General features: G+C 42.0%; 1 protein-coding gene across 1 annotated transcript in view; it reads right to left on the reverse strand.

Annotated features, from left to right (window-relative positions):
• Positions 1–19,068, reverse strand: part of stag1a (STAG1 cohesin complex component a) — a 30,386-nt gene that overhangs the window by 9,681 nt on the left and 1,637 nt on the right. The window contains exons 2-9 of the mRNA XM_086049510.1: positions 3,299–3,488; positions 2,839–2,959; positions 2,008–2,163; positions 1,802–1,898; positions 1,630–1,706; positions 982–1,186; positions 538–689; positions 385–458 (exon numbers count right to left, since the gene is read on the reverse strand). Of these exons, the coding sequence (XP_085905636.1) occupies positions 385–458; positions 538–689; positions 982–1,186; positions 1,630–1,706; positions 1,802–1,898; positions 2,008–2,163; positions 2,839–2,959; positions 3,299–3,327 (911 nt within the window). The 5' untranslated portion in view covers positions 3,328–3,488. The remainder of the gene's footprint in view (positions 1–384; positions 459–537; positions 690–981; positions 1,187–1,629; positions 1,707–1,801; positions 1,899–2,007; positions 2,164–2,838; positions 2,960–3,298; positions 3,489–19,068) is intronic.

Consider the following 19,068-nt stretch of genomic DNA (forward strand, 5'->3'; position numbering starts at 1 on the left):
TTTTTTTTACTTTTTACTATAAAAATAGTCATCTTTTTGAACTTTTATGACTTGTCTATTTTTTGTTTTTTTTCCTATTTTTCTTTTGGAGTCCACAAAAGCTGCTTTGTCAAATTATTTTCTTTTTTTCCAAATAAATATATTTTTTCCTGTTTTAACTATTTCTCATTTGTCCAACTATATATGTATATTTTTAAAACTTCATTTTCCATCCAAATAAACATTTTTTCCTACCGTGGAAATTTTTTGTTTAACGAACAACAAAAAACAAGAACAGCCCCAAAATCAACATTACAAAAACCCAAATACACAAAAGATAACATGGAATTATTCAATTTGAATCCACTTGGGCTTTCATACAGTAGGAGCCGTGAGAATTTGCACCTGTAGCGATGAACAAATATGCCCTTGAAGATGGAGTTCATCATGTTCTCAATCTCGTCCTGGTTTTCTTGAAGCTGCGCAGAGACAGACACATTAGATATGTTTGACTTTTGAAAGAACGCACGGAGTACATTTTTTTTTCCTACTGCAGACCTCCTTCCTTTTTTGCAGCAGCAGCTCCAGCTTCTCGTTGGCCCGCTTGCCGGCGATCTTGTTCCTCTCCGCCTCGTACTGCCGCTGCGTGTTGTCCTGGTGGATGCTGAGGTTGAGCGCCACGTTCACCAGCGCCGTCATTAGCTTCATAGCTATGGTAGAGACAAATGATTAACCCCGCGCCATGGAGGAGTCCAGAGCATGCTTTTTTTTCACAAAAAAAATCCATTTATATGTCACGTATTTTCAAAGCTTTTGAGATGAGCTTGAAATGACAGCAAGCATTTCGGGCGGGTAGCATTTAAATCATTCGTGACAATTACAAATATATTATGGGGGTTGTCTGCTCTTCACAAATTTTTGCTATTCGCAGTGGGCCGTGGTTCTAATCTCCACAAGTCTAAGTGGGTTTACATTTCTGAGACATCAAGTCAATCTCCTTACCGGCCAGCGTGGACGTGTGCCTGAAGGCTCGGACCTGGGAGTCGGACAGCCCGGTGAGGAGCGAGATGACGGTGTCCATCATGTACTCGTCGTAGATGATGCTGTACTGACACTGGCGGATCAGCACGCAGATGAACTCGCAGAAGTTGTAGCGGAACTTCTTCCACATGGGCCCCGGCATGGTGAGCGGGTAGTCGCCGCTGTCCTGTGGACCACAGACGGGGATCACCACAAATGCTGGGAAACCCGCAAGAGTCCTTGTTTTTTTTCCCCCCCTTTCTGTTTTCATCTTACCGTCTCTTGGATATCACAATGTACATGACCGTATCATATCTTAACGCATACAGTTAAAGTAGATTAGATATATAACGATGCCAACCAATATGATACAATGTGTTAGGGCTGTGCAATTAATCGAAAATCAATTACAATTACGATTATGACACTCCGCGATTACAAAATGGGCATTATCGTAAAAAATGATTATTGATTTGCATTTATATCTCACGCACTGTTTGTTTGCACATTGAAATCTACATTTGCACCTTTCCTTATTTTATATAACTAATTTTATCATTTTTAAGGGGGGTCCAGACGGAACTTACATAATTAAGCGTGATTTTCTCTTTCAGTCACTTGGCCACTTACCTCATCAAACTCCTCCGTCATCTTACGAATGATCTCGGCGTTCTGCATGTTGCGGAACATCTCGATCCTGACCGTGCCTGGTGAGGGTAGACGCACATTGTTTTACCAACACGTAAAACCAGAAATTTCCGCTCGGTGGACGCCAAGGTTGCGGCGCAGTTTTCTGTCGTACCTTTGCAGCCGGAGCACTGGATAAAAAAGTTGATGAGATCCAGCAGGGCCAAGTCTCTGTCCTGTTTGTACGACTCGATCCACTCGTCCACCACGGACTGCACAACAAAAACAAACATTACAAATAAATAAATAAAATAAACCACACAAACAAACTATGTCCAATCAGCTTGAAGGAGACATTTTGCATGTTCGTGCCGGGCCCACCTGCATGGCGCTTTTGCCCAGCTTGACCACTTCGAAGAGAGTGATGGGTTCGGAGCTGTCGCCGTTGTGTTGGGCCACGCCGTTGGCTTTGCCTCGCCCCCTGGCCACGCCCACACCCTTTTCCGCCGGCGTCTTGCGGGGCTTCTTATTGGCCGTCTGTACAGAGGGGAACACTCGGTGACGGGCATGAATACAGGGGGCCCTCGGTTCATGAGGGATTTCCGTTCCTGCGAGATCCCACACAGTTCAGAGCCTTAGAGCGGAAGTCAACCCAAACATATTTTTTTCAAGAATATGTTCCCAGCAGGCCCACCAATTGAAACACAGCACTCTGATTCATTTTGCGTTTGAGGAATATAAGTTAAGCGGCAAAATGCACTCGTTTTTAGCCATCTCTGAGGGCGGCCATTTTGTCTTCTGTCGACTGAAAATGACATCACAACTGCCAACGACCAATCACGGCTCAGATTCAGAAAACAGGTCGGCCGTGATTGGTCTTTGTGAGCAGTCGTGATGTCATTTTCAGTCGACAGAAGACAAAATGGCCGCCCCCGGAGATGGCTAAAAACAAATGCATTTTGCTGCTTCACTCATATTCCACAAACGCAAAATGAATCAGAATGCCGTGTTTCAACTCGTTGGCCTGCTGGGAACATATTCTTGAAAAAAATATGTTTGGGTTGACTTCCGCTTAGGTGTTACCGTAATCCCCGCCGCACAAACTACTTCATTCCACGCCGTTCATAACCTCGAACCCTGGTATGTGAGGGCCATCGTATACCGAGGACCAGCGAAAATGCATTCAAGTGCAAAAAGATGTTTTTGTCTTACCTGGGCTTGTTTACCGGGCCGCCCTCGCTTCTTCTTGCCCTTCACCTCGGGGTCCTCCATGTCCGCCATGCTCATGCTGAGGCTCACTGCATCCGTGGCCCCCGACTCATTGGACGAGTCCCTAGCAATGCGCAAAGAAAAACTTACCAAAGTATTTTTGCGTATAGAGGCTGAGACAGGGGAACTGCATTTGACGGACGGCGTTCATGTGGGATAATTGATGCATCTTTTGTTAGGTTGCACGGAGCTACTTAGGTGAAATGACATTTTTTTTCCCCAGAGGAAATTCTTGTGTGTGCTCAACACCAAGTTGGGGTGAGCCACAGAGTCAGTACACACGACACACACATTTAAAAAGCAGCAAGCACACACATGCTGACCATTTTCACGTCATGTGTGGGGGATTTCCCGTGTCAAAAATGAGTATGTGTGTGTCCGAAGTTGTGAGAGTGTCACTCACTGGAGCACCGAGAGCTCTGAGGTTATCATCCTGGCGGCTTCGGGGTGGCGGTGAGGTGACCGAATGTTGTGCGCGTCTCAGGTGTGAAAGTCACGGCGAGGCTCGGATGGGGGGGAAGAGTCGGAGGGGCGGGAGGGGGTAGAAAGGCTCCAGGACGGACTGCACTCTGGCTCTTAACTGTTTTCTGTTCCTGGAGAGAGGTTTAAAAAAAAAAAAAAAAGATGGTGATCATTAATAAATGGAAATGAGTCATTTTAGAGATATGTAACATGCAATGAGGGACAGTTTGCTTGAAATAAAGTATGGGCGTAAAAATGGCAAAAGGATGACACCAACTGGCCACTTTGGGAACTACAGAATAAAATAATTCCACGGCATGAATAGGTATGTTATATAAGAGTTTGTTGGCCCTTAACGCTACACTATACATTTGACATTAACTCAATGTGAAAAGGAAGTACAATTGTATAAATGTATCAACATCAATAAAATGTCTTTAATGCAAAAAAAAAAAAAAAAAGTGATATTGGAATAATTTGAATATTCCGTTAAATGTTTACACCTTAATTCCCACCGCGGGTCCAAAGCTGTGAAGACTAATGATCCTATTAATGGTCAAGCAGCTTTTATGCTAATGAGAGCTGAGCACAAAGCTGGTGCAGTACCTCCAAACAACCACTGGAAGCAGTATGATCCACAAAGTGCCTCACCTCCAGTCTGTCATTAAACTGGACATTCGGGGTCTTAATTGGCCTTAATTTGTTTTAGAAAATTCCAGAATGCTAATTAAACCTCGTGGATGCTTTTAAGTGTCGTCCCGCATGCTTATAATACTTCGGGGTTGCAGTTTTTACCCCCAGAGTGTGTGTGAGTGTATGCACGTGTGTTTGAAAGTAGGTCTGGGCAACAGTAGGGGGCAGGCTAAGAGAGTGTGTATTTAAATACTGCCTTTCTCACAGCGTTGAGATTGAGACATAGCGTGCAGGGGTGAGAACACACACGAGCGCACACACACGTCAGCTGCCAACCAAAGACAGGGGGGGAGGTATAGTTGGTCTATTTGGTATGAACTGTGTGAAATGTCATTGTAAAGTTGTAAGAGTTCTTGTATTGTGGGGGAAGGTTGGGGGGGGGGGATGTTTAAGGAGGTTGAGGCTCTCTGCTGACTTGGCAACTGTTTACAATGCACATGAGTTTTGCCATTGCACTAAAATATTGTTTTCAATTTATTTCTTTTTTTTTTTCTTTCTTTTTTAGTAAATATATTTTTTATATTCCTAGCTTGCCATTAACTATCAGGAAAAAAAAGACACGACCTCAGTTCATAGAAGTTAATGTTAGATCTGGGTTGTTGAAAAAAAAACGCAGCACCTAACCACGTGAGGCAGGCCAAAAGTCCCTCAGATTAATTTAAGTGTTAAATCTTATGGCATGTTGTCAAAAAAAAGTTCCTGGATAACCATTATTAGTACAGCAAGTGGGAAAATTGTGAGATTTCCGCAAATTTTAATGATGCTCTCAGACAGTATCTTTTAACAGTAATTACCAGCCCACGAGATGCTGAGATGAATGAAATCCTTATTGGATGGATTACTGACGTTAATGCTGACGATAACGCTGACGTTGCTTGATGCTATTCTAAAAACATCCTTGTACAAATAAAGGCCTCCCACCAATTGTTGCATATTAATGCTAAAATGTTGGCATACAGTATTTCAGCTAATTGAACAAAACGTAACTTGCTCATTTCAGGGTATGTCAATTTTCTTCCAGTTTAAGATTAACCTGAACACATTCTGAATTCATCTAAATTCAGCAGACACGCCGAGATGACGATGGTGCTCGATTGTGATTAAAATGAGTCGGACTCACAATAAGGAGGCGCACACACACACAGCCTCTCAGACCATTTGCTCTCATTTGCGCGCAAGCCTCTTTTTATGTGAATCAATTGTTGTTGTTTTCAGTGCTGACGTAAACGCCGAGGAAGAGGAAATGTGTGTATGTGTGTGGGGGGAGGGCGCTCTTTGGGGGGGGCAGCAAGCATTCTGTGCTTCTCATACACACACACAGTAACTTTAAAAAGGAAGCTATGAATAATTTGAACAAACTTTTTACTGCGTCGTTGCACAGAAGCTGCCGTTGGCATTCGCGGCGCACCTCGATTCCATTTTTCCACTATAAAAATGTGACAATCTAATATTTGTGCACACTAAACTGTAAACCGTTGCATATTATTCATAGCTTACGGCCCTCTGGGAACTAAAATTAAATCTAGCAACCAACTACTGGGCTGGTCGAGACATAAACTGTGTGGTCCAAAGTCCAGAATGCGTCAATGTTTTGTATGGCTGCCTGCAACTAACAATTATTTTAAGAGGAATCGATTGGTCACTTACTCGATGAATTTTATTGAAAATAAAAAAGTTTTCATTTCCATCCCTATATTAAAAACAGGATAATTTTGAACGTGACAGTGAGGGGAAATGCACAAAGTAGGTAAGATTCAGTTACTGGTTTGCTCGGTAAAATGTCAGAAAATAGAAAATAAAATGTCGATCGGAACGTTCCAAAGTAAAAGCAGATGTTTGCAAATATTTGATTAGACACAAAGGCAGTTTTTTTTTTTTTTTTTTTTAAAAAGACGGGTAAAAGACGTCCTGAAAATATCTGGCAGTGAATGAGTTAATCCAACTTAATAGTTTCTAGTGACAAAATATTGACAATTCGTTTTTTTAATTTTCAGATTTATTTAATACGATGCCTTGGCACTATATTGCTATTGTAATGAACAAAAATGTTGTGATACTTATTTATAGAATGACACGTTAAAAGTAGGGATGCCGCGACAGGCAAATGTCACGATCCGATAATATCACGACATGAACCTCAAGATCCGATAATTATCACGATATTGTGGTGCGGTTGGCGATGTATAAAAAGCTCACGATACTGTATACAAACTCACGAAATTGTAAAAAAAAGCTGCTGCTCATATTTAAAAAAAAAAAAAACTATGGGTGAATAGCCATTAAACATAGGTGGCATCAAATTAAACTGCACTAACTGCACAAATGGAAAACAACTTGGGGCTTTTAAACAGATTTGTTGCTATAAAGATCGTGACATGACGACGACGATATAGCGTGGCAATTTTAATATCGCAATATCACAATATTGCCGATATTCTGACACCAATAGAAGATCTATCAGGTTTAGTGAAAATTTTTCAAACCAAAGTATTATGGGCTGTATGGTTTAGCAACGATAAATTGAATGTATAATGAATGTTTATCAGAGCTTTTTAAAGAATTTTTTGGGCTCATTTTTTCATCCAAATGCATTTCAACTGGCGTCAACTAATCACGATGTTCGCCATTCGCGGGCCGGCACGGTCACTATCCCCCACGAATACTTATCATTCAATTAATCAATTCTAAATACACTCGATGTGTGACAGCCCTGATCACAAGCTGTAATCATGTATCTTTGACGTGTGTGTGCGCATTTGAGTGAATGTACGTGCAGGACAGAGAGACAGCGAGCCTCCGAGAAAGCACTTAACATGCACGGCGTGTTCTCTGGGAGGCAGGCCCTCGTTGCCATGGCGACTGGCGAGGGTCATAAGCCTGACGCTGAGCGCTCGTTTGATTGGGTGGGAGGTGGTGACGGGAGGGACCAAGTTGAGAAAAGGGAGGGCTGAAAGGGCAGATTATATTGCTGCTTCATTCAAAAATAGACTTCTTGATTCCCACTGCACATTTTAAAATGTCTTTCGACAGTTGTTGCGCCTCGAGGCGTCTTTGCAGATATGTGTCGAACAGGGGTGAGGCGAGTCCTCGAGTAGTTCGAGCACCTCGATTAAAAAGAAAATGCTTGAGGAATTTTTTTCCTGCCTCGGGGACCTGTTTATTTAATGTGCGCTTGTCGGGAAGACAAGTCAAGCCAGCTGCAGCAACAATTGTTCATGCTATGCACGACAGTGAGACACCGCCAATGCGGCGAGAAGGCCAACTTCAGGATCAACCGTACCAAATAATATATGGACATCAGCGCCTTGGTGCGCTTTTATTTTGAAGTTGTTCCTGGCAGCGCGTGGTGGCGTAGCGGCCGACTTGCCTCATGTCGTAAGGAGCCGGTTTGTATTGCCGTCACAAATTGCTGCCACCAACATCAACACATTATCCTGAAATCATGTTTAATTGCTACTTAAGGCTGGTAAAAAAAAATACAAAATAAACAAGAAACGAATGAATTACGCTGACTTTGTATAATACCGTGGCTGCTGCCAGCGTGCGTGGCTAGCGGCTAGCCGCTAAGCGCGTGCCCCATATAGGCTAGCAAGAGCCGCCGGATTACTTTTCAAAGGCAGTCTGATTGGTAAAAGTGGCTTTGCTGAGAGTGTGACAGTTACAGTTCCTACTGGTCATTTTTAAAACTAGGCTAACTCAAATGTCAAATTCTGACGTCACTTAGACTCCTATGCTGTTTAAATTTAAGCAAAACATGCCGATTACTTAAAAATAAAAACAAGTTGGTCGTTCACTATTTAGTGAAATGTGTTATTGTCTCTTCTGTCGTAATAATTGTTCTTTAACCACGCAAAAATATTTATTTTTAATTTTCTATCGAAATAGTCGATATAATTTTAAGTAGGATACCCGAATATCAAATATTCGATAGCTGCAGCCCTACTGGCAACACTACTTGTCAATGCTAGCTGCAAAAACTTGTTAAGCGTGTTTTGTTTGGCACACGGCGCTTGAAAGGGTTTGCTTTCATGACATCTGAGTAAGCGTTATTATAACATCAAAACAAAGTGAGCATTTGGAAAAAAAAAAAAAAAAAGTTTTTGTCTTCGACACGAATTGTCACGGCGTTGCAATCTGGCCGCATGTCAACGCCGTAAACAAACACAGCGCAGCTCTGCCTCTGGCTAGCGGATGCCTTTGGGCATCACGTCAAACTTGTTCACTCGTTTGAAATGGCACCACGCCAGCATGATTACCGCTGCACTTGTCTGTATTCTTTTCCTAAAATGAAGACGAGCTATTGTTGTTGGGCGTTCCTTAACAGATAAGATTTAAGATGTCATACATTAGGTTTCTTTTTGTTTTTTTTAACTGAGCAGAGTTCATACTGTTCAAACTTGTTTGTCTGCATCTTCACTTGTGAAATAACAAGAAACTAAATTTGTTGCACTTTCCCAAACAAAGATTAAAACCGTGATAGATTGTTACACATGACTTTATATTCTATTGTATACATTTTATTTCTTTGAATTTTTCTTTTATTGGGTACCCTGAACTTAAAACCAGGTTCTTGCTGTACCGTTACCCCGGCTCTAAGGATATCATACAGCTATTGAATATGTGATTATCATGCCCACCTAATACACAGCAGTAAGGCTTAACGACCACAAATTAATAAGAAGTTATCATTTTAAGAATAAATACTGGAAGAACTGTGCCTTATTGAGAACGTCATCGCTTCCAGGCCACGTTGGCTGCAAACGCGTTTTCGGAGAGTGTGTAAAGCCGCGTTATTCCATAAAAGGAGATTTGCGGGGTCAGTCACACTTCACCAAACATAGCAGCTGTTAATGACTTCGCGCCAGAAGGCGACAGAAGAAGTGGGGAGCGTCTTACCCCAAAAACTCGGTACTGGAGGATTTTTAACTGTTGTAACAGCATTAGCAGACAGCCAAGAGCTTAATGAGTGGTGACGGCGACATAATGACGCCGCGCACCTCGGGTGTGTGGTCCCCGCTGGCCAATCCTTCGAAACGAGTCGAACAAGTGTATTTCCGAAAATACAGGCCATTATCTCAGGGGTGTTGCAAGCAACAGTTTGGGCCACGCAAGATTGAATGTGCCAATAATGAATGCTATGAATGTCAGTTAACTCGTTCTCTGCCACTGACGACTTTGTCTTTTCACAGTCCAGCTATTCAATCCCAGGAATTTATTTATATATATTTTTTTCTATTTTTTTTTTTTTTTCAAACATTAGGATAAAAGAGGGTCTGAAAATGTCTGGCAGTGAATGAGTAAATGATGGCATTAGACTACGAATGAAAAAAAAAAAGACATTTTTGCATAATGCAGCTAGTCTGTATTGAAATGAGGAGAACAATCTTAACTCATTCAATCCCAAAGTCTGTATTGAAATGAGGAGAACAATCTTAACTCATTCAATCCCAAAGACATATTTATACGTCTTTTCACAGTCCAGCCGTTCAATCCTAGGAATTTATTCATATTTTTTTTCAAATTTTTTCAAACATTAGGGTAAGCGAATGATCTGATAATGTCTGGTACTGCAATATGAAATAGTAGATTTGTCTATGCTGGGACTGATGAAACAGGTTAATAGTTAATAATTGGCAGGAAACAAAATATACCAAAACATGATCAATACAGTATTCAAAAGTTGCCGGCACTTGCTTTATTAAAACAAAGAATGATGATCAGTTCATGTTTTCACGATTTGGGATATATGGAACAGCAACAGAGAAAGGGCAATAAAAAATAATAGACAAACCTGACGTCAAACTGATCGGTTACTTTGTTTTAATAAACCAAGTGATGTGGTATGTTTTGATTTCTATGAATCAATGCAGGGAGGAAGTCAATGAGGCAATTTCCCCATTGTTTGGCGGTACAGGGAGTCATCGGTTTACACCAGAGAAGTACCCTGGATTTGTAGGCACTTGTTTTAAGAAAACAAGTACAGCAAATCTCAGTTTTTTGCAGAGGCACGGGCCGAGCGCTGACGCGTTAAATCGTAGCAATTTTCAAACAGCTTCTGGATTTACTGTGCTACAGTATCCAAAAGGTGTTTTCAAACTGAGATACTTGTTATGATTGATGAAAACAAAGCCAAGACGTGTCCCTGTGAGAGGTGTAAATCTGTGAAATAATTGTGAAAATGAATTGAAAGTGTGCGGTTCAATTATTTCTTTCAAAAGAATGTTTAAACTCAAAGTACTGACCAAAAAGTACATAAAAATGGACAAATATCGTTCGCCAGACAAGGGTGATTTCTAACTGAAGCTGATCGAATGAATGAAATCAACCAACCAACATCATTTTTTTTTAAGTCAAACCCGTTGTTTAATTGCCTTACGATGATGTTGGTTGGATGCCTCAACAACTGAGCATCATTTACGTTCTACTTTATCTTTTTGTTTTGTTTCTTGCTGCTCGTGCTCAGCTTGCCAGGGTCTAAGTCAACATCTTCCAACTGTTTTCTTTCAGCACTCCAAAACAACACATAGAATGGTTAGATTTATAGCCCCCTAAACGATAGCGCCAACCAGCAATGACTCATGTTTGAGGTGTCAGAAACAGGAAACAGCCCTGCATGCCGCAGACGCTTCGATACTTCTTCTAATTTGTCGTTTTCAAGATAAGACGCCTTTAAATGGCCATCCCTGTTCAGCTTGCCGCTACACTCTCACAGGCGCACACAGCCAGAAAGTAACATGATCACATTTTACACCTGCGCGTAAGCGCTGCTTTTTTTTTTTAATACAAAGCAAATACAGTCGAGACAAATGTTACAAGAAGCCAGTGTCACCGGCGCGCAGGATTTCTCTTATTCCAAGGTCGGTTTCCGTGGCAACGTACCCAGCGCAGACCTCAAATTAGGTAATTTCCCCCCCCCCTACCTTGGACCGTGTTATAGTCGTGGCATAAATTTCCCTAAATGGTTCTCGGTTATTTCGCGGCGATAAACCAGACTCCGAGAAAGCGGCTGGGACGTGTGAATTTAAACAGTATAGTGAACACGAGTCTCGGTTGGCCTGTTGGCCAGAGGCGCCGTCATATGACAGCAACGCGAGCGGGTCAATGGCTTCTCAGTGTCAAACAACCTCAGACGACGTTTAAAATGTGTTTAGAGAGAGTGTGAATGTGTAAACATAGCACGCTGGCGCATAGAAGCTCTGTGTGAAAACTCAACACGGGGCCACCGTCTCGTCACCACCGCCGAGATGATTACTTCATGAGCAGCAGTGATATTTGGACCGAGCACAGTTACGGGGCAAGTGAACGCGAGATCGATGCCGTCCCATCGAGCGGCACCGCTTTCTGACATGCAGTGAGCTGTAATTAAGCGGACAACAGTCAGAAGATTGCATTTTGTGCGCTGAAAGTCAACCGCGGCCACAAGTCAAGTGACGCATGCCTGCGGTTGAACAAACCCGCCTTTGTACTGCGACTGGACGAGTACTTCATTTTAGCCATTAATTAAATTTTATTCGTCAGGACAATTGAGTTATCCTTTTTTTTTTTTTTTAGCCTTACATACATTAGTTCAAAGATGCTACATTGCTACGAACAGTGTGAAGCTAGTACAAAATCAGACAGTGTTGCCAAATGATCTACTTTTCCAACCCCTCTGGTGACAATTTTTTCCCAAAAAGTGACTAGCTAATTCCGAAGAAACAGACCATTTTCAAATTGTGTTTCGTAACGTAAAAAAGGAGCACGGTGGAAGGCGGCCACGCAGAAGACGCGGTGCCGATTCGTACGTTGCATAAGCGACACGTTGGAAACTTTTGACCCGAGGTATGTCCTCCCATGCCGCAAATATTTCCTTTCCTCACATGTACAAGTCGATGTAAGGCTTTTAAAAATAGTTTCGACGGTTCGTTGGCATGTGTCCCATCGGTTCATAGCCATGCATCACTCTCATTTACTAATGCGGCGCAGCAGTGCGCAGTAGCGCTAATAATAGCCAAGTAGCGCTAATGCTAGCCGGCGTAACCATGTGCTCGGCTAACAACGCAACGGTGCTCTTTGTTTACTATTTCATTGCCTGTTATGCACTGTGAAAATTCGCTACGCACACCAGGAACTTAACAGAGACTGGCAACCCGCACTTGATACACATTTCGAGTGCCGGAATTGACGGCGTACTGAGTCTGTACCTCTCCAGTTAGGACTGCTCGATTATGAATAAATATATTAATCACGATTATTTTGGTAATAATTGAAATCTTGAATTATGTAAGTTCCTTTTGGACTAAATAAAATGTATAAAAAAAAATGTTATCAAATAAAAAAAAAAGGTGAAATGTATAAATTCAAGTATGATTTCCTTGTATAAACAAACATAGTGCATATTAATAATCGTTTTTTTACCACTATGCTAATTTTGTAATCGTGGAGTGTAATAATCATAATTGTAATTGAATTTCAATTAACTGCACAGCCCTATCTCCAATACAAGATCTCTGGTGCATTGAGTGAAATTACAGCTCGCTAGAAATCGCTAGGAGCATCATATAAGACTTCTTTCATAACTTGAGCTTTTATTTTGTAGAGTTTTGATTAGCTCAGTTGGAAAAACAGCCTTTTTAAAAGTCAAGGATCCTATTTTAAAGTAGAAAAAGCTCACTGATATCTAGCAAATAAAATGATCCAAAAAGTATGAATTGAAATACTAATTTGTACTGGCGTAAAATCTGGGCTTGTTTAATTGAACACAAAGCTGCTTTTCAAATGACCGCCAAGGTTAAAAACGCTGTTGTCATGCCAAGAAACAGCCACAATGACACTTTAATCATTGTTGTTATATTTTAAAATGTCCCCTTAAGTCACCCTGGACACTTGTGCTTGTGTCTTACTACAACAGCATCAATCACGCAGCCCGCTTGCTGCTGAATCACCTACACTCGCACTTATTTGCTTTCTGGCTGCAGGAGAGCGGCAGCTGCTTCGCACGCAGCACAGATCTGCAAAATCCATCAGCAGGAGAGAGGAGAAAATATCAGCGAGAGAGCAAAATGCGAGTGTGAGCCCGTCTCACGCGTAGATGATAAGTAAGTAATGTGACTTAACGCTACGATTATTGCTCCTGGGAACACAATCCCCATCTGGGCGATTCCATTCATCTACTCAGTAGGTGCCACAAAGATTTTTTTTATTCATGCTTAAAGAGTGGAATCGTAGAATTGTGTGTATATGTGGGGGTGGGTTTCACAGTGATGACCATAAATATCCGCATTTAGGTTGATTCTAAAGACAGTTAATTCTCCTCCAGTGGTGTTTGAAAAAATCATGACCACAATAACCAAACCGGAACGGCACTTCCAGAGTGCAGACCACCGTCGACTCGCCCAAGCCCAACAATCCAAAACACGTCCCGTTGAATTGAAAAACCTAGACGCGCGGGTGATACAATGGCACTCCAGTCCTGTAGGTGGCAGTGAAAAAGTACTCATTAAAATGTCAACGTGTGACCACAAAGCAAGGTGACTGGAATGTCGCAAAATGGAAATACAAAGGGTGCTTGGGTTACAATCGGAACGACATACGTTTCGGGATGGCATGTTCGGTTCGGTCCACTTATTAGCGCGGGCGCTATTGACTGCGTGCGGGAGAGGAGAGTGGCGACACAAAAGTGAGAGCCAGAAAAGAGCCAGAGCTCGAGGGTCCCCGCATACACTGCGGTCTCCCGTTTGGGAACATTCTGGCTGTCCTGTTAAAATCGCCGATGGGGAAAGGTACGTGGAGGAGTCCGAAAGTTGTGTGCCGCCATTGCTACATGAAATGGGCGGCAGGTAGCACGTCTAACATGCACGCCATCATCCGACCGAACGTTTCTTAGACGAGGGAGCAAAAATGACGTTTCGATGCGACGCACTGTACTAGTCTCCAATAACTCATAAGTCGGGTCACTCGTATCTCAAGGCAGCTGCGTCGTCGAAAAGTTACCCGATCGACTTGCTTCCCCAATTGCGTGACAGTGCCTGGTTTTAAACAGTGTGAAAGAGGCGACACCACCATCACCCCCTCCCCCCTTCATGGATTCATTTTGTGTCAACTGGAGCCAAGAAGGCAGCCATTGCACATTGTCTTCCCCATTCATGCCTTGTCCCCCCCCCACCCCTTATGATGTATTTATCTTTAATTCACACCCACAAGAGGTGGTGTGTGTGTGTGTGTGGCGGGGGCAGGGATTCCATTTTTCAGTCGAGATCTTGTCACTTTGTGCAATTCACAAAGCATCCTTCCTCACCCCTCCTCCCGACTGTGCGCGTAGTCGGAAGAACGAGTGTACAGTAGTTTGTGGCAGGAGCAGATGGCATTGTGATCGTGCGCCAGTGTGTTTGCGGCATGTGTGTGTGTGTGTCAAATCGCTGATCTCCCGTGTGACATGGTCCTAATCTGGTTAAAGCAGGCCCTTCGCAAGCCGCCTTTTGACAACGAGAGGACGTTGCTCTTAAGCTCTCCATACAATTATGTGCGCAGGCTGGTAGTGGGATAAAAGAGCAACGATTGTCTTGGCGGCCGCCGGTTGTGCACATCTCGAGTAAAGAGCTTTGCTTGACCTTCGATTTGATTTTTTTTGTTCCTCTTTTTAATGTTTTGATCACCATATGGTGGCTGGTAGGGGATTTCCACTAAACTGTGTCGAGCTTTGACACGTGGGCCAAGGAAGAACGCGTTACATTTTGGGGCATTATGCAGTGTCTTTACGCTTTAAAATGGTTTCCAGGTGTCCTAATAAAAAGTTCCCTGAGAGTCTTCCGTCAAAATACGCGGGGGACTAAGGATTACATTAGCACTTGACATCCACTTGTCACAAGCTGGTTGAAATGGTTTGTTCTCATGCAAATGGAAAATAGGACTTTTTTTCGTTACCACGACTACGGGTGGCTACCCATCTTAGCAACTTTGCCAACTTTTTTTTTTCCCCAAACAAGCAAATAGCAACAAATACAGCGACTTTTTGTGGCCTTAGTGGAGACTTGCGGAGCCTCCGAGACTCCCTCGAGTGAAGATGTTCAACTCTGCGTCCAAAAATGCAAATGATGTCACGAACGCCTCTAAAATCCAAAACAAGTAAAAAAAAAAAAAAAAAAAACAAGTACATTCATGAAAAAACAAACGATTACAAATGTACATGATCTATTTAAGTCAAGCTTTTCAGGGCATGTGCCGCAGTAACAAATGTCACGGTTTCATTTTGAGGGGTCAACGCCTTGGAATTTTGGCCCATATGAGCTTATTTGTGGATATATTTTGCTGAATCTTGTCAGCTAACCAAAGAAGGAGTTCCCCGAGTCAGAAAATAAAAAGCTGTGGGCATTGGTGTGATGCCGCTGAAGATGGAGAAAAATGTGGGCTTTTTGGATGAGTGCTGACAACCCGGGCAGGTTTAGTAATATAATATTTATAGTTTATTGCTTCAAACTCAGAGCGCAAAAGGCAAGAAAGATTTTCTTGACCAATTTGTCCCGTCTTGTTTTCCCTTCCAATCTAGTCCCAGATTGCCAGACACAAAAACCATCCCTGACGGCCTTGCAAAGCATCAAGGACAGAGACGGGGGGGGCCTTGCGTCACAGCCCAATCAGGTATACAGCGCTTAAGCTGTGTACTTTTGACAAATGTCGGCTGATTTGAAAAAGTCCTCCGGGGAGCCGGCGTCTAAATGCAAATCTTCGACACGACCGGAAAGACAAATGGCGTTGAAATTTACACAAGACTGCTGAGCCCCGGCAGGATTTACTGTACTGTGGATAGACAACAAGGCACTCCGACCACGGCTAGGCTGTGAGATACAAATCAATAAATCACTTTACTTGACGGTTGATTTCCTTCTTACTATGAAGAGTACGTGACATAACACGATGAGTGACTGCATCACATTGGAGTTCATCGTGGAATCGTATTAGTCGATGGAATCGCACTACAACGTGACTAATCGGCATTAAGACGGGGCGGTGGGGGATGGTGGGGTGTTACTCTTATATTTATGTTTGCAGGTCAAATTGACCTATTATGTTCCTATTCTGGTGGTGGGGTGCACGATTAATCGAAAATTTCGATTGTGATTTGGACTTCTATCGATCTTTAAAACGCCATAGTCGAAGAAAAACAATTAATAAGCAGAGCGGCGCGATGCGTTTACAAGTTCCCAACGTTGTGGAAGTACCCCGAGTGTACCATGTTGCTAGCAAAGCAAGCGTGTAGCATTTGTAATCCTGCCGTCCCCGAGTGTGCTTCAAGCTGTTTAATGACGCCAAGGGTTGGAGTTTGCTGTAAAACTAAACACACAACAACAAAAATTACACACATGGTATAGTTAAATAAAAGACACTTTTTTTTTTTTTTTTTTTAAACATCATTAGCACTGACGCTAACGTCAGTGTAACATTGAAGGGATAGCACTCCCCGGAAGTCGATGCTAATTTCCCGTTAGCATGTCAATGGGATTTTACACTGACTTTAGTATCGGCATGTTTGAAAAAGGAAGCATGTCTTGTATTTAAATATACAATGTGCGTAATTTTTGTTGTTGTGTGTTTAGCTTGAGAGTCAACTCCAACTGAGGTGTCATTAAACAGCTTAAAGTATGCCTCTTTTTGTTTGTTGTTTTTAAGATTGTGAGAAGCCAAAATAAAAATTGCTTTTAAATTTCAAATAATTGGCCCAGCCCTAATATAAACAATGTTTGTTTTTTTCCCCCCGTTTCTGACACTTCAGGATAAGTAAACCATGACCCGGTTCACCAGGAACATTGCTGACCCTGAGAACATGAAACCAATGTAACGAGAGGGCGAAAGCTGTACACGTCTTCCAGATTTTCCAGGAAAATTACTGCTCTTACGACGAGGGGGAAAAAATTTAACACAGATTATTTTATTGCTTTTAACAGCAAATCATCATATTCGGGTTAAGTCACCGCAATAGAAATGCAACGCCATCGTTAAACATTAAAAAAAAAAAACCTTACACTAATGTTCTTCACTTCCTTTGCACTCGAGACAGTCGCAAGCGCCAACAACAGGTGAGCACATCAATATTAAAGTAAGAGCAACACAAATGTAGCACAGAAGAGACGTGCTTGAAGGCAGTCATTTAAAATATCGAGATCCATCACAGTCTGGCCTGATTCAAAACTATTTTGAGGCAAGAGAGGCTCGCTCGGTTGCCACGAAACAGTTTGCGATGAATCGCAGGCTGGACTTGGGCAGCATCCTTCAAGTAGACAAAAAAATTGTGATTTTATTTTCCTTTCTCGACTGACACAATTGTAATAGTGTCAAGTTGTAACAAGTTGTTACTATAAATAGTGTTGTATTTGAGTTCAACATGTCATGTTCAAGAAGGCGTGTGCTTTTGAACAATGTACGATTAATAACATTTCCATCCGAATTGCAAGACGTGTCGTTATCAAGTATCAGTATTTGGAAAACTAGGACATCAATCTCGACTATTGTTCTTCTCGTGAGGAACTGCTTCACGTTGACAGTCCAAACACTCTCTGAGGCCCAAAGAACATTAAAAATGAGCTGCTAATTGCTCGCAAGCAGCAGGGACACCTCCCCAAAGCCAACAGAACAGGAATGACATCATAAAAAAAAGAAAACACCACCAGTCACCACGCTGGCATTTTAACTGGAGGGGAAAAAAAAAAAAAAAAAGTCTCACCAAGCTGACAGTGAGCACACTAAAAGCGAGACATAAATAGTGCCAACATAGATGCAACAATCGCTTCATATCCAGAGAGAGAGGTTTTTCCATTTTGGATCGGCGCCCAGTTGCAGACAATTTCAATCAGTGATGGATGACCGGGGGACACTTTTGTATTGTTAACAAGGAGCGAAGCTGCTTAACCCCCCCCCCCCCCCTCAAAAGCACTTGTGCCTCGACCATTATCAATCATTAATTGCCACAGTGAAGCTGATCGATTATTTTAGGCTGTATATTGAAAGGTGCTAGTTTCCATGCTGGAAATAATGTCAAGTGAATGAACTTTGTGTATATGTATATATATTAGGACTGGGGGGGAAAATAAGAAAAAGTCAACCAACTTGTGTCAACCACAAAAACAGCTCGCCTACGTTAACAGCTATCAAATATTTTGGTATTTGGATATCCTACTGAAAATAATATTGAATAATCAGGTATTCGAATGAACAAAAAAACATATATATTTTATTTACTGGTTAAAGCAAATTATAAATGCAAAAGGCGAAAAAACACATTTCCGCTTAAAGAACGACCAACTCGTTTTTATTTTTAGACTATCAACAATTTTTTAAAAGTGTGCTTGGCAGCACAAGTACACTATTTTCCTCTCTAGAAACAGTGAGATTTTCGACAAATCTCTCTCTCTCATTTACATCTATTAAAATACCTTTGAAAAGCAATCTGACAGCGCTCGCCAGCCTATGCGGAGTACTTAACCACTGCTAGCCGCTACTAGCGGCTAACGGTACTAGCCACTAACGCTGGAGCAGCTGCTAAATGCTGGCAACCAGCATAAATAAATACGCTTTTTCAAGCATCATTAATTAGTAACTGAACTTGATTTCTGGACGACAATGTTGACATCACTGACGGGGCAAGTCCACGTCACGCCGCTGGGATCGACCTCAAAATAAAAGTGTACCAAGGCATTGATGTCCATACATTATTTGGTAAGATAAGGTTTATTTTGAAGTTGGCCTTCTCACTGCGTTGGCGGTGTGTTACTGTCATGTATAGCATGAAGATTTGTTGCTGTGGTTGGCCTGACATCTTCTCGATAGTGTACACTAAATACATTTTAAAATAATTAAACGGGTACCGGAGATAGAAGTACTAAACCGAAGTACTAAAATTATAAAGTGTAATCAAGTAACCGATGGAATAAGCGATAAGATAATCGATCCCGAAAAGATTAGTTTGTAGAGTAAATACCGGTAAAGTGCAGTGTAAATAATAATTACAAGCACGTAAGAGGAAATGTTGTGCACAAAAGCTTTTTA

This window comes from Filicampus tigris, chromosome 13 (genome assembly GCF_054856515.1).
Source record: "Filicampus tigris isolate MCC_2025a chromosome 13, RoL_Ftig_1.0, whole genome shotgun sequence".
NCBI classification, from domain to species: Eukaryota; Metazoa; Chordata; class Actinopteri; order Syngnathiformes; family Syngnathidae; genus Filicampus; species Filicampus tigris.